The 15,849-nt window shown below is 38.5% G+C and overlaps 1 protein-coding gene across 2 annotated transcripts in view; it reads right to left on the reverse strand.

The window, feature by feature from the left end:
• Positions 1-15,849, reverse strand: part of LOC115217496 (DNA polymerase delta catalytic subunit) — a 58,222-nt gene that overhangs the window by 10,190 nt on the left and 32,183 nt on the right. For both annotated transcript variants that reach the window (XM_029787206.2, XM_029787207.2), the window contains exons 20-25: positions 14,525-14,677; positions 13,039-13,141; positions 12,019-12,151; positions 10,543-10,656; positions 8,277-8,430; positions 6,677-6,865 (exon numbers count right to left, since the gene is read on the reverse strand). In XM_029787206.2, coding sequence (XP_029643066.1) covers positions 6,769-6,865; positions 8,277-8,430; positions 10,543-10,656; positions 12,019-12,151; positions 13,039-13,141; positions 14,525-14,677 — 754 coding nt within the window. In that variant the 3' untranslated portion in view covers positions 6,677-6,768. The remainder of the gene's footprint in view (positions 1-6,676; positions 6,866-8,276; positions 8,431-10,542; positions 10,657-12,018; positions 12,152-13,038; positions 13,142-14,524; positions 14,678-15,849) is intronic.

Raw genomic sequence — 15,849 nt, forward strand, 5'->3', positions numbered from 1 at the left:
AAGGAAGGGCCCTCTCGCGCATGCGCGAACCACCGGAAGCACGACCCTGGCCAAGGCAGGGGGATCGTAGAACGTTTGACCGCTGGCAGCAGCAGCGGCGACTTGGGACTGCAGCGACCTAAGGAGCAGGACGTTAATATTTTCTCTCCGTTCGAACTGATTCTAGCAGTCCTTACCAAAAGGCCTTTAACCAAAATTGTTGCAGACCAACATCGTCTCCATTGTTCGACGCCATCTTGAATCCGTTTCCGTTTTTGGCGGCTGAAAATTGTAAATATTACAATCGATTAACTTTCAGCCTTGCGCGCCCAGAACCAAGGACATCAGATAACACACTTATTGTTATTGTTACCAAGAAAGAGAATAAAGTAGTAAATATATATATTTTACGTCTGCGTCTTGTTGTTTCTGACGGGCAGAGATTCTGGATTATTAAAGCAACGGCCAGTGAGTGATTGCTTTCTTGTACCCCGAAAGTACAAGACAAGATATTCACCCACACGAAGTTCGTTACAGCCTTCTCTACTGCTGTGAATCATGACCATTCACAAAAGCACTAGAGAGGAAACTGAACATCTTCCTGCAAAGATGCTTGCGTATGATACACATTTCGTTCAGATACTGTTACCAATCAGACTGTACTTATGTTAGACCGTTGAGGCATCTTTAGTTAGCTTTAAGGATTACTGATGACCTGCGCAGTGATTGTTTTAAATGAAGAAGAGTTGTGCATCGTCAACTTCACTCTCTCGTCCTTAACCCTCTTCAATCCAGCTCAAAACAACCGAGGATGGAGACGAACGTAGTGAATGATCATGATGTCTCGTCTCATCTTGCTCTTTGCATTCCACAATTTTTGCTTGAGCCGCCCTCTCCTCCGTTGAACCGTGAAAGTTTCTTCGGCAGCCCTGCTCGATACCTCAGCCCAGTTCTTCTCTATTTGGAGGTCCGGACCAAACCAGCCCCCTAACAGCTTAATCGAACCCTCCGTCCAACGTCCCACGACGCTGTCAGGAGGCATCGACTTGCTTTTCCAGGTGCCGAGCTGCAAGCCCACTGACTTTTCACGATTAATCCTTGCTCCTGCCACCGTCTCGTAATCCTTAATGGCTTCGCCTACCCTCTGTAGGTGTTCCATTTCGGTCACGATGATGCTGAAATCGATTTTCCGCAACCTGGCTCACTCGAGATTCCACTCAACTTTCGCAGTAATGGCTCAAGAGCCAACACATACCACAACTGAACGTCAAGTCCATGACGACCAGCCTACCTTCAGGAACAGAAAAAAAATAACTTTTTCTCTGAAACCCGGTTTCTTTTTATTAGGACCAACACCCCACTTCCGCCCGAAGGACGGCCTGGAAAAAAGAACTTCTCATAACCGCCCAAGAGCGGGAGCAGGTTTCTTGGGCCCTTTATCCAGGTTTCAGTAGCAACAATAACATCTAAATCCCGTGACCTAATGTAATTTAGGAAGCGCCCTTGCTTCCAGCTCGATGTCACGCTACGTACATATAAACAGCCAACATGAAAACTCATCAGGACTTACTTTTGATCAGTGGGTTCTTCACCCACCTCTTTTTCTTTCTCACGGGCTCGTCGAGATAGGTCCTCATAAACTTGCGGGGAGTAATCCTTCCGCAGAGAGCCTACGTCATGGAAGAATTTGGATTTAATTCTTCCGGTCAATTTTATATATATGAATGTCTTTGGTTGAAATTTTATTAATGCGTTAGGCAGTCGAAATGACTGCTAACTGGTTCAAAAGTTTGTTATTTGCGGCTTTAACGGCCATTTGTTTATCGTTCAAGTTTATTGTTTTTGGCTTATTAGCCTTCATTTTCTTGATGGAAGGTTTTGTAGAGGTAGTCTGTGTATTTTTCCTTTTTATGGAAGACCACTCCTCCTCTTTCTCTTCATTGTTGCTGCTACTGCCTTCATGAGCTGTTGCTGGTGTTGATGCTGCTGCTTCCTCCTCCTCTTCCTCGTCTGATGACTCTCGTAGATAGTCGCACTTGGCCCTTCTATGGCCCTTTTTGCCGCATGTGAAGCACCTAGGCTTCCTACCTTCTTCGAAAACAACAAGCCTTGTCTCTCCGATAAGCACAACTTCTGGAATTTCTTCCAAGACAAGGAGCTCAGTTTGTATCAACATATTTAAGCTTTGCCCCTGCCAATTAATTTTCTCTGTGACTGTCACGTGGAGGATTGTAATTTTCTCCTCTAAGTTTACGGTTGTGGCTGCCACCAGCCAGGCAGCGTCCACTTCTGTTGGGATATTTTGAATTCTAATTTTTTATGTTCTTCTTCCCATGTGCGTGGGAAACAGAACCACCTCCTCATTTTTTAATGTGTCGGTGGAATGCTGCCTGGCTTTTTCTTCCGAGTTCAATTGTAGCGAATCGTTTAGCTCTTGTAATGTATGTTATGTCTGGCCAGACAGGTCTCAAACACTTCTCTACTTCCTTTTCCGTTACTTTGTCCATTTGTTTTTTACATGGAACGTTTTATAAATAACTAGCAGTATCGCCCGGCGTTGCTTAGATTTGTAAGGGAAATAACTATATAAGCATTTTTAGAGAGTTATAGCCAAAAAATAGCAAAAAAATGCATTAAAAATGGAAAAGAATGATGGTAATTTTTTTTTTAAATCGTTGACTCATCGTAGACATTTTTAGAGAGTTACTTCCCTTATATAATAGCGAAAAAATGCATTAAAATGGAAAAAAATTACGGTAATTTTTTTTTTAATCGTAGACTCATCGTAGACGCGCGCTAATACCCAGAAGGGCTCGATATGAATCACGACTATAAGATACCCGTTTTGGTTAAACTGCACCGCAAAATGTGGGAGTAGTTAGGAATCTAAATCGTAGGAAACAGACATACAACTTGACTTTTATATATAAAGATTATTTTCCGGTTTGTAGTCTCCGTTAAATCTGTTGGAGAGGCCACCTGAACTTCTCACCCCTCCTTTTTCATCATAGATTTAAACTTGTCAAGTCACATTTATCTATATTCTTTTTTTCTTTTCGCCTGCAGCTGCCGGCGAATTTTTTTTGACTGGAGTCATTCTTGACTCGAACATCGAACTACTTGGCATATCCAAAATAATGTTATTTGGCAACTCCATTGAGTCTTCAAGAAAAAAAAAAACAGCCAACACCGAACAAAAAACATTTGGGGCTCACACCCCACAAAAATTGCCTTTAAACAGTTCAAGAATAATAATTTCCCCTCGCGTGGGAATTCAAAACAAGTCGCTTTTAAAAAGCAATAAACATTTACAGACGTTCCAAAAGCACTCACCACAATATCAAACAAGAAACAAACAACCCACAAGTAAATAATCCTCAACAAGACTCTAGCGAGAGTAAGCTAATTGATTTTCTATTGTCCACAAGGGACCAACATAGATGGGGCAACACAATGAATGTGGGGAAATAATCGGATGGGGATGAGTAATAAATAATAATAATATAATCAATAAATAATAAAATACTATAATATGAATAAATGTCATAATAATGAAAGGTGGAATTTCGCCAATCGACCCCCCGTTCGATTGGCTTCATTTAACTTTTCGATTTTACAATTTTTCTTTTCCAAAGAATTTTTCTTTTTTAAAACATATTTCCAACGTCTATTCCGTAGTGATACAATTTGACATGACTTACGTATGACGGAAATTCAGTTATATCCAGTTTCACCATGGCACATCTTATATCATCCTTGTAATCTTGTAGCTGCTCCACATGCCTGGGGTTTGTCATGATACATGCCCAAGACCTTGGAAGTAGGTCACAGTAAAAAGTGTTGACCCACTTCACATTACTCCACTTATCCACATCGTTTCTTGTTTTCCGTATTGAACAAAACAAAACAGGTATTATTTGTTTCCAGGGTCGAGGCAGTTTGGGGTTCTAGGGTGTGTGTGTGCATTTCTTTATTGTCAACTGGGGAAAGGAGAGGATCGGTGAGTGCAGGGAAAGGGTGAGGCAAAGAAGGTTTGGGTGGGAGTTTGGTGGGGCCAGTTTCATCGTTTACTTTTTGGTTTCTTCTACGCTTTTTTCCTTTTCCCTACCGTTTTCCATTCTTCACCTTCAACCTTCTTGTTGACTTCTGCTGGCAGCGGAGGTGTAACGTCCGAGCTTTTGCGATTATCTGCAGGTGGGGGGGCAGTTTCCCCTAATGTAGCCCTTTTGGCCACATTTGTAGCAACGTGGGACCCTGCTTTCCGCTTCCACCTTTAATATAACGTCCTCTATGTTCAGCAATCTTTTTAAACTTGTCAGTGAATAAATTACATGGATGTAAATTATTTTGCTTTCTAATTAATGAAGACGGAGGTCTTTATTAATGCCATCTGTGATCATTAAATTAAAAATAAAGAAAAAGCTTGTGTTCAGTTCCACTGCATGGCACCTTGGACAAATGTCTTCTTCTATAACCTTGTGAGCAGATTTGGTAGACAATATCTATATTTATAAAAAGCAAGATGTGTGTGTGTGTGTGTGTGTGCGTGTGTACGTGAATGTACTTTAATGCACATCCACAAATTAGCACGCATGTCGCTCAATTTTAGGAGAACATTGGTCACGACCATGGCTGTGCTTTTGTCAACTTATTTTTTCTGATAGTGGTAAAAATAACTTTCCAACCATAACTTTTACCAATTTTCACGTCAGTGAAATCAGTAAGTTTGCTAACATGAGTTAAGTCCCCTGTCTAATAGATTAATTCACCCTACTACAATGTCTCCGAAAAAAATTACATTTGGACTACCTAAGCAATCTCTGCGTAGGAAAAGAGAAAGAGCTGAAGATACTGACTATTAGAAATCCCGTTAGTAAAATATAACTTTTGGGGCCGAAACCTGGCAATAAGTGCTAGCGGATAATCCGCTACAAAACATTCGATTAAAGCAGTATCTTTCATAAATCAGAGTATAATTTCTGAAGCCAGTCAACAACGGGTATTTCTGCTAGTATGCAATATATGTCAGTTTGAGAACTAAGTTGATAACTCCAGTTGAAAGATCATCATTTGCCCTAGGCAATGAAGGTAAACCTTCCTGTAGTTAAAAATAGCAGCCAAACCTCCCTCAAATTGGATTAACCCTACTGTTTTTAATCCTCTGAACATGAAAATAGTAAATATATCAACTCAAAATTTTATCACTATTAACTGCAGAAAGCAGTTTTACCTCATGGCTTTAAAAAAAAACCTTTTATGAAGTGAGAAGCAGAGACTCCCACCCCTTCACTAGTGAAACTTATTACAAAAGTCAATATTTCAGATTTTCTTAGGTGTTCCAGCATGGCCACAGTCAAATGGCTGAAACAAGTAAAAGAGTATCTCTTTGCAGAACAAGAATCAAATGGTTTCAGAAGCAACACACATTAATTACACTCTCAGTGGTTGGTGTTAGGAAAGGCATCCAGCCAGCCAAATCAGACTGGAGTCTGTTGCAGCCTTCTAGCATGCTAGCCCAGTCAAACCATCCAACTCATGCCAGCATGGACAACTGATGTTAAGTGATAATGATGAATTAGCTCCATTATAGGAATGACCAACAAATTTAATTAAACAGTGCAAAGGTTAAATAAAGGAAGGACACATCAGATAATTTAGTCCTAGATATACTAAGACCGAAAATAAATATAAGGTAATGCTTCTGTTTACAATACTATAGGAACTGATCTGACCTGGGACTAAGCAACAATACTGCAAATGGAGAAACAAAATAAATAAGGAAATAGAAAAAAATAAATTTTAAAAACTCAATTTTTATTTCACATATTTTTAAGAATTAAAAATAAAATTTGGTTCTTTCTTTTTATAAAAATCACAACTCTGAAAAGTTAAGTTTATTTACAAAAACAATATATTTTCATATTTTAAATTATTTTACAAATACCAAATGGTGATGATGGCTGATTGTGAACACACATACAGACATATATTATGCAAGAGAGAAGTAATGAAATGCAAATACCGATGAGTAACAGTAACCTAGAAATGTTTTAACAAAATAAAGCAAGTGATGATATGATCTTTGACCCTGTTAGTTTCCATGTTTTGTTTTTCACTGTGTGAGTGTGGTAACTATGATTGCAAAGCCATAGCTAAAGGTTTCTTACAGTCAACTTTGTCTGATTTTAAGGCATTTGTCAACACATTTCAAGGCATGTCAACACATTTCAAGGCATTTGTTAATACATTTGACTAGACAAGGCTTGGCTATGGAGCTCTGAGATCCAACACATGACATCAAAATATATTAGAGATACATTTTGACATGCACAGCTGTTCCCAGGTTCTTTGTTGATAGGTTTCTCAATTGGTATGTCGATCAGTTGAGAAAAACTGAACGACCCAAAATACTAATACTCTGAAGTTGATGCTTTCTTAAAGGAAAGCTCTAAATTTGAACAACCTATAAAAATTAATTGCTCTGACAAAAATAGCATTCATTTTTTAAGTTGTCCAACTTTTTTCAACTTTTTCACCTAATCAACAGACTAATTGAGAAACAAGCAGTAATGAACCTGTGATGACTACTGGAAACAGCTGTAAGCCAAATTTACATATTTTATCGTTTCTTGGAAAAATACGTAATGACCATTATTTACACCTTGTCATATATATATATATATATATATATATATACACACACACATGAAAAGCAAACAATGAAAAGGTAGAACATAAATCAGATGAGTATTTAGATAACTGTATAAATGCCTAGAGCTCACTGAGAAGCTACCAATCTATGTGACCAAAGCGATGTAACAGTTTACCTTGGTCAGACAAATCTTTCTGAACTTTTTTCCTCATGTAGAAGATTGGACAATCTTGACTGGAAAAGAAAACAGGAAACAGAATTACCAACAATGGAATGCAGAAATTTCGGAACAATCATTTTTAGATTTTGATTTGTTTAAATGTAAAATTAAACTTCATGGTTATTCCAGTAATGATGTTTAAAAATTTACCAAGAAATAGAATTGGTATTTTGCTGCAAGTCATGTGACCACAATAAATGTGACACATTTGAGCAAAACATAAATCTAAATAACATTTCATTTCACCATTAAGCATACTGAAGATAACACGGACATCACTCAGACATGACAGATTGACCATTACAAACATCTTGTCAAAGAATGTGAAGACATGATCTGGAAAGCAGAACATCCAAGCTGGATGTAGAACATTCATTGGAAGCAATATGAGACAATGGTTGTAGTTTCTAGGCCTAACTCAAATACCATCATCATCATGAGTGATATCCAGACTACAGTAGAGAAGGCAAACCACTGGATTTGGATAAAAAGAGACAATGAACAATGCCTAGAATACTGAGTGAAACCCTTTAACCCTTTCATTACATAAAAAGCACCCACTACACTCTCGGAGTGGTTGGCATTAGGAAGGGCATCAAGCAGTAGAAACTCTGCCAGATCAAGATTGGAGCCTGGTGCAGCCATCTGGCTCGCCAGCCCTCGGTCAAAATCGTCTAACCCACGCTAGCATGGAAAGCGGACGTTAAACGATGATGATGATTTATTTTGAGATGCTCTGTGTTTCTTTCAGTTACTTTAACTATAACAAAAGAATTTAGTAGTTTTAGGAATATAAATTGTGATTAAGGTTTGGTGGAAGATTTTAATTCAAAACTTATGAAAACAAGACATTTGTACTCAGAGCCAGAGCCAGTTTCAGCCAGGTTGGTAATGAAAGGGTTAAGCAGTTGATAAAGCAAGTACAGCCTCATCTCAGTGTGGGGTGGTGATGCACAATAATGCCATCAAGAAGAAGACACCAAAATAGTGAGCATTTTCTTCTGATAACCCAATAAGCTTGCTTACAATCCAGTGTGGAGAGCTTTCAAGTGGCAACACTTGTATCTGCAAGTTGTTTGCAAATAATCTCATCAGCACAATAAATGGTTTCATCTTCTAAATAACGTCATGTATGTTGTCACAGGCACAGCTGTTTGGTTAGGAAGTCTGCTGCTTCCCAACCACATGGCTTCAGGTTCAGTCCCAGAATACAGCACTTTGGACAAGTATCTTCTTTTAAAGCCTAGGCTGACCAAAGCCTTGTAGGTGGATTTGATTGATGGGAAATGGAGAACGTCATCATGTGAGGGTGAGCATGTGTTTACATTTGCCCTTTTCTGAAAATGACTGAAATACAAGTGATCACACACACATCTCTCTTGGGATCCTTCATCTATTCTTCAGTTGAAGCCACAACTTGCTTACCTTGTACAGATGACGTCCTCGTGCAGGCTACCCTGGCATCGTTGACACTGCGTCCAGAGACGTGAGAAACGCTCTTCCAGAGCACTCAACTGGCAAATCTCTTTCTGGTAGATTGCAGATTCTTGAGACTTGCAGTGTTTGCATACTGCTTTGTCTGAAAATGGACAAAGAAAAATAAATAAACCATTAGACAACAATGATGATGCAGATGACCACAATCACCACAACCACAACTACCAAGGGTTAAGCAGTGATGTGCACAAATATATACCTATTACCAGTTCAAATATACTTGAGAAATATTTGAACCCATAAGAAAGCCATTCAATGCATTTTGTCATGTGGGAAACTCTTTGCTGTAGACAAATTGGGGTAAACACACCAAGTCAGCCAAGAGTACCCCTCCACCCAGATTGGTGTACGCATGTATGCATACTCAATCTGGATGGAGGGTACTCCAGACTGATGTGGGACGAGACACAGAAAAGAAGTTTGCCTATATTCAGCAACGTGAGGACCAAAGAACTGAAGTGTTTTGGATTGCAAGCAAGAAAATCGTGATGTCATAGGAGAGAAATGTGTCCATATGGATTATGGTGCACTTGCATGTAATGATTCTTTTCTACTATAGACACAACGCCTGAAATTTGGGGGAGGGGGATAATCAATTACATCGACCCCAGTGTTTTACTGGTACTTGATTTATTGACCTCAAAAGGATGAAAGGCAAAGTCGACCTCAGCGGAATTTGAACTCACAATGTTGTGACAGGCAAAATACTGCTAAGCATTTTGTCCAGCGTGATAACAATTATTATTTCTTTACTACCCACAAGGGGATGCTACCATTAAGGTGAGGGTTGGCAATAAGTAGAAATAGTTCACCAAGGATTAGTGCCCAGTCTCCTCTTGTTCATCATAGTCCTCCAGGCAATAACAGAGGAATTCAGGACAGGCTGTCCCAGGGAGCTCCTCTATGCTGATGACCTTCCTCTTACAGCTGAATCACTACCTGAACTAGAGAAGTTCCAGGTATGGAAGCAAGGTCTAGAATCAAAGGGTCTTAGAGTTAACTTAGCAAAACCCAAAGTTTTAGTACATAGGAAGGCAGACAAATCACAAATCCCTTCAGGTAGATGGCCCTGTACATGTTTGACGACAGTGTAAGCATCTTGAGAGAAAAGTTAGGCATAAGCGGCATCAGATGTGGTGTGCAAGAGAGACAACTAAGCTGGTATAGTCATGTGATGAGTACAAAGGAGGGCAGCTGTGTAAAGAAGTGCCGATCTCCAACTGTGGAGGGAACCTGTGGTAGAGGTAGACCCAGAATGACATGGAATGAGGTTGTGAAGCATGATCTTTGAACTTTGAGCCTCACAGAGGCAATGACTGGTAACCGAGACCTTTGGCAATGTGCTGTGCTTCAGAGAACCCATGAAGCCAAGTACACCCGTGTGGTGGCATGTAAAGAACACCTTTTGAGCGTTGGGCCTCTTGGAGGCAAAGTGGCTGAGCCCCTTTCAAGCATTGGGCATCATGGGAGCAAAGCGGCTGAGTTCCTTTCAAGTGTTGGACCTCATGGAGGCAATGACCGAGACCATTGGCATTATGCAGTGCTTGAGAAGACTCATCAAGCTGAGCAAAATCGCAGTTGTGGCAGATACCGGTCATGCAAATTGGCACCCATGCCAGTGGCACACAGAAACACCCCAGTGTCATACAAATGGCACCTGTGTCGGTGGCACGTAAAAGCACCCATTATACTCTCGGAGTGGTTGGCGCTGTACAGCCTTCCAGTCTGCCAGCCTGGTCAAATCATCCAACCCATGCCAGCATGGCCAACAGACGTTAAATGATGATGATACACACACACACACACACACTATAGAAATTATACACTGATAGAAGTTAGAAATATATATGATATATACAGAAATACATATAGAAATATTATACATAATGTCTATGAGTGTTTAAGAATTTACACCAGTAAAATAAATGTCCACTAACTTATAAGAACACAGAAGACAGCAATTGGCAGGATCCAAACAAAACTAGAGTAAATTGTACATAAGTAGTTCAAAAGAGCCAGTCAGAAACACTCCAGTTTCTTATAATTCTCAATTACTTCTATTGCTTTTGGGTGTTGTTAGCTACATATACATATGTACACCAAACTATGTATCATAAACACACACATGTATATATATATATATATACCCAGACACAAACATACACACAGTGAAGGTTATCAAAGCCTTACTTACTGCCACTGTCCAACACGGCTTTACAACCAATACAGGTACTTTTCTTCTTGGTGAAGGCAGCCAGGCCACCTACTTTGGATATAACCAATGTTTTTGTTCGAGTGTGGTCACCTCCTACAATAACATAGACAATAATAAAAAAAAAAAACTGATACAACAAAAAAAGAAGCAAATATATTAATGAGTTGGGGCATAATTATACATGTTTGTTATATCTACTTTATATTAGCCATGTTTATTTTTAAAAAATATATTTAGATGTTTCATCAGAGCTGCTACCAAAGGTTGTTAACCATACAATAACAGGATCTTTACCTTTTGACTTCATTCGTGCGTTTGTACTGGTTTTAAGGTGTTAGGGTTGGGGTTTTAGGGTTAGGGTTAGAGTTTTAGGGTTAGGGTTTTAGGGTTGTCATAAATAACAGTGACAAATGAAATATACACCGCCGGAAGTTGTTGACAAACAACAGCAGTAATTTTATTCAGCTGAATACACATCATTGATTGGTTGAAATTACCGAAACAAGAACTTTAAGGTGAAATATCTTCGTAAATATAAGTTTTTCTCAAAAATGCTAATAGTAAAACATGTTTTATATGAAACATTCTACCAATGTCTGAAGTTAGAAAGTGTTTAGTTACAAAAAATTATTTTAAAAATCTGTATGTCAAAAGGTAAAGATCCCAATAACACAAACACACATACATATGTGGGTGTATGATATAAAGAACTTATTGTATACACTACTCAGGTGTACTACAACTCATTAGAAAAGATAACCAAAAATGCATGTACAGAACATAGAATAATGCACAAATAGTGAACAGTGAATGAGTCATTTAAAAAAAGGTGGAGGGGGAAGGGGTCAGGTGTAAATCAACTAAGACATATAATCCATGAGGACAGATTATTGACCCCAAAAAATATAAAATAAAGTTGACTTCAGTAGGACTTGAACACAGAATGCTGAGAGTCAGAAGAAATACTGTGAGGCATTCTATTCAAAACTCTAACAATTCCCCACCATTAATTTACATATAGTGAATAAAGACCTCCTTCAATTATGAATGACCATGGGATCGCATTTAGAAAATTCCCCTCCAAAGCACAAGTCCAGGCAAGGTTGTTTATGGAAGACCAGCAGTCGCCCATGCATACCAGCCACTTCACTCCACACCACTGATGTTATCCAAGGGAAAGGCAAAGGCTAGTACAGTTTGGCACCAGTGATGTCGCAACTCATAATAAAGTTCTTGCTCAAGAACACAACACACAGCCCAGTCTGGAAATCGAACTCATAATCTCATGATCATAAGCTCAACACTCTAAACACTAAACCATGCACCTTCACTTAATTTAAATATAAACACTTTAATATTAGTGGTTTCAACTTGGTTGGTAACATGGGAACCAGACTAGGAGGTATTCTAAGGTGAGTTGAAACAAAAGTTATTAAATTATAAACTGTTACATACTTAAGAGAACTGATTCTGCTTTTTTCTCTCCAAGAATTGGTTCAAATATTCTCATCAATGGCTTCGACAATTGGTTAGTGAGGTAGTATTCAGTATCAATAGGAATATTGTTCTCAAGTACATAGATGGGATCCTGTAACAGGAAAAAAAAAAGTCTGATTAGATGTGATATTTTATGCACATGCATGAGAAAAGAAAGTTAAGTATCAAAGCTAGTAGCTAGCTAAAGCATCAACCATTGATACCACCTCCTAATGATATCACTGCAATGGAGTGGAAGTTCTTCAAAAAGCTTTTCTAAGAGGGAACAGTACAAGTGACATTCAATTCTTAATTGTGAATATCACTGTTGGAGCCCCTAAAATTGCTCCAACAGTAGGGTTTCACAATCACAGAGGACATCTCTTGATGAAAGTACATTTTAACATAACTAAGACCATATCCTAATAGCTAGCTCTTCTCTTCAGAGTTAAAAGATATAACTGACATTCCATTGGTCACGACGGTTCCAGTTGATCCAATCAAACAGAACAGCCTGCTCATGAAATTAATGTGCAAGTGGCTGAGTACTCCACAGACACATGTACCCTCAACATAGTTCTCAGGGAGGTTCGGCATGACATAAAATATGACAAGACTATCCTTTTGAAAAACAGGTACAACTCATTTTTGCCAGCTGAGTGAACTGAGTAAGAAAAGTAAAAGAATCCACCCAATTCTTCGGTTATCATATTTCTTTTGAAACACCCTGCTTTTTATTTAAATTAATCTTAAAAATAATGAAGAATTTAGCAAAATAATTTTGCCATTATTATGATGGTGTTTGGAACATAAATTAACACAGAATTTTGATTGATGGTTTTAATTTAGATCAGTTTAAAACAGGAAGTTTGTATCACTGAACAAAGGGTAGTCTCGGGTGAGTAGGTATCAAATAGGTTGATATGAGAAAGGAAGGAAGGAAAGAAAGAAGGAAATAAAGAAAGAAAGGGAGGTGAAGGGGGGGCGAGGAGGCCTTACCTCAGATTTAAGGTAAGCCGCTGTGTTTTTTGGTGCAGCAATTATCACATAGGGAACACGATCGCCCAACTGAGGTGCACTACCTGGGTTACGTTTCTTTATTCTGTAAAGATTAGGAAAAAAAAATAAACACAGAAAAGAATATGAGCAAACAAGGGAACTTCAACACAATTGCATAAACCTGGTGGAAATAACAACATCCCACCCACTCACCACCACACTGTACACAAAACACTAAACCCAGCCCGTTTCCCCACCATAATGTCATACCCCTGGAATTTATTCTCTACAGAAGTTTTTCCTACAAACATCAAATTGCAAGTTCATTTCACTTGGTCTTGGAAGACCTGTGAATGCCACCAGTAGCCCTCTTCAAAACAAAAACCAATAATAGAACAAACAATATCTTAATTTGTTTAATGCGTTTGTCAGAGATTTAATACAGGGCCATGACCTTTAAATGACTACAATAGACAGAATACTGTTATTGCCAACCAAAAGACTAGATGGTGGTAAGCCAAACTACAGATTTAATCTATAACCCAAGAACAGAAACAGACCCTTAAATGGTCCTCAATACAGTTCCTCCTCTGCCAAATGTCTGATCTAAAGCAGTGGTTCTCAACTGTCATTGCCAGTACCGCCTGACTGGCCCCCGTGCAGGTGGCACGTAAAAACCACCCACTACACTCTCGAAGTGGTTGGTGTTAGGAAGGGCATCCAGCCGTAGAAACTCTGCCAGATCAAGACTGGAGCCTGGTGCAGCCATCCGGTTGCCAGCCCTCAGTCAAAACCGTCCAACCTATGCTAGCATGGAAAACGGACGTTAAATGATGATGATGATGAACCCTTCTGATTCCTATTTTATTCAGATGGACCTGAATAGTCATTGAATGTTTTTAAAAATTCTATTATATTTTTATAATTAATTATTAGATATTGTATGTGGAGGCGCATGGCTTAGTGGTTAGGGTGTCAGCATTATGATCGTAAGATTGTGGTTTCGATTCCTGGACCGGGCAACTTGTGTTCTTGAGCAAAACATTTCATTTCACGTTGCTCCAGTCCACTCAGCTGGCAAAAATGAGTAACGCTGCAATGGACTGGCATCCATCCAGCTGGGGAACACATACGCCATAGAAGCTGGGCCCATGAGCCTGGCTAGGCTTTAAAAGAGCGCATTTATTTATTTATTTATTTATTTAATATTAGAAATTGTATGTCAAAATATATTGTGTATTGCACAAGTATAACCAATTTATTGCACACAAATTTTAACAACAAACTCATATGGGAACCCCAAGGGCCATATGGACCACCTCTGAGAACCACTGATCTTAAGCTATGGTAAAAGACAATTTACCCAAAGTGCACATAGTGGAACTGAACTTCTTGACTACACACAAGATAAAAATACAATAAAAATCAGGCACAAGACAACAAGCAAAGCATTGTTGAGTTTCCAAACAATGTTTGTCCAAAATACCTGTTAGCAAGTTCGACGTGGGCTTGTTTCGCCGCATAATCTTTGTCAGATTTGGTGAGTTCTTTCGTGATCACTAACTGGGAGATGTCAATACGGTTGCAGAGAAGGTCAGATATCGTCTGCTTGGCATATTCCACGGCACCATCAGGATTTCTGCAAATATGTATGCAAACACAGATACATAAAGGAATTAGAACACTTGCAAATTGAGAGCTAAAAGGGAAATAAAGTAAACAAGATTCGAACAAATTAGGGGAAAAAAAAAAAAGGTTTAACCCATTTGTTACTATATTTCAGCTGAAACACATTACCTTTGATTCAACTAATTGAATGGTAAACCTTTTTAGATTATAGATGAAGCGGAAACGCATCAATCAAACATGGCAAAACCATGCATTAAATGTAACAAAGTGTCAACTTGCATTGTTCAATGACAGAACGACAAAGTTATTTACTTGGAGGAAAATTTGTTAATTTGTTTTGAATCACAAACAGAATGAATGTTAATTTAAGAACAACATGCTGTTATCACAAATAGCTGTTACATGGTAGCAAGGCATGGTAGAAATAGCAGCCAAATCTTTCATTTTCTGTGGAAAGGAGTCGTTTACACATCATCTCAATGTCATGTTAATTCAATATGAAACTGTAAATGTGCAATGAAAGTGAAACATTGTTATGAACCAGAAGAATAAAAGTGAAAAGTGTTATTCTTTCACTTTTGACACGTAATAGCGAACCAGTGTAAAAAGTTGAAAACTTTTTCAGTCCATGACACTCCAGGGACTGTATGTAATGTATGTGTAAAATTTGAAAGAAATCGGTTCTGTAGTTCTCAAGTTTTAGGGATTAAGACAGACAGACTGGCACACATTCTCAGTTTTATATATTAAGATATACACACGTGTGTGTGTGTGTGTGTGTGTATTCATTATTTTCCAAAATTTATTGAAACAAAGGCAGAGTATTTCAACTAGAATATGGTAACAAAAGAGCTACCTTGGTAGAAACAGTAACCAAAGCTCCCTCATACCACAGCTTTTCATCATATAAAAAGAAAAAAGAAGTGTTCATTGGATATGATGTAGTTTTAGTCTTAAAAATGAGATGGCCTTGATCAGAACATTTCTTTAATCTTCGTCTCCCTGATTAGGACTAACCTGAGGCTTAACAACAACTCCAAGTACATCTAATTCCAATATTGCATTAATTAATATTCCTACACAATTTTCCTCAAAAAGAGGTTTAATATGCCACATACTACTATCTTGAAGAAAGCCACACAGAAAGGAAATTGAACTGTAAAGTGTTTAAATCTAACTTAC

This window comes from Octopus sinensis, linkage group LG11 (assembly GCF_006345805.1).
Source record: "Octopus sinensis linkage group LG11, ASM634580v1, whole genome shotgun sequence".
NCBI lineage: Eukaryota > Metazoa > Mollusca > Cephalopoda > Octopoda > Octopodidae > Octopus > Octopus sinensis.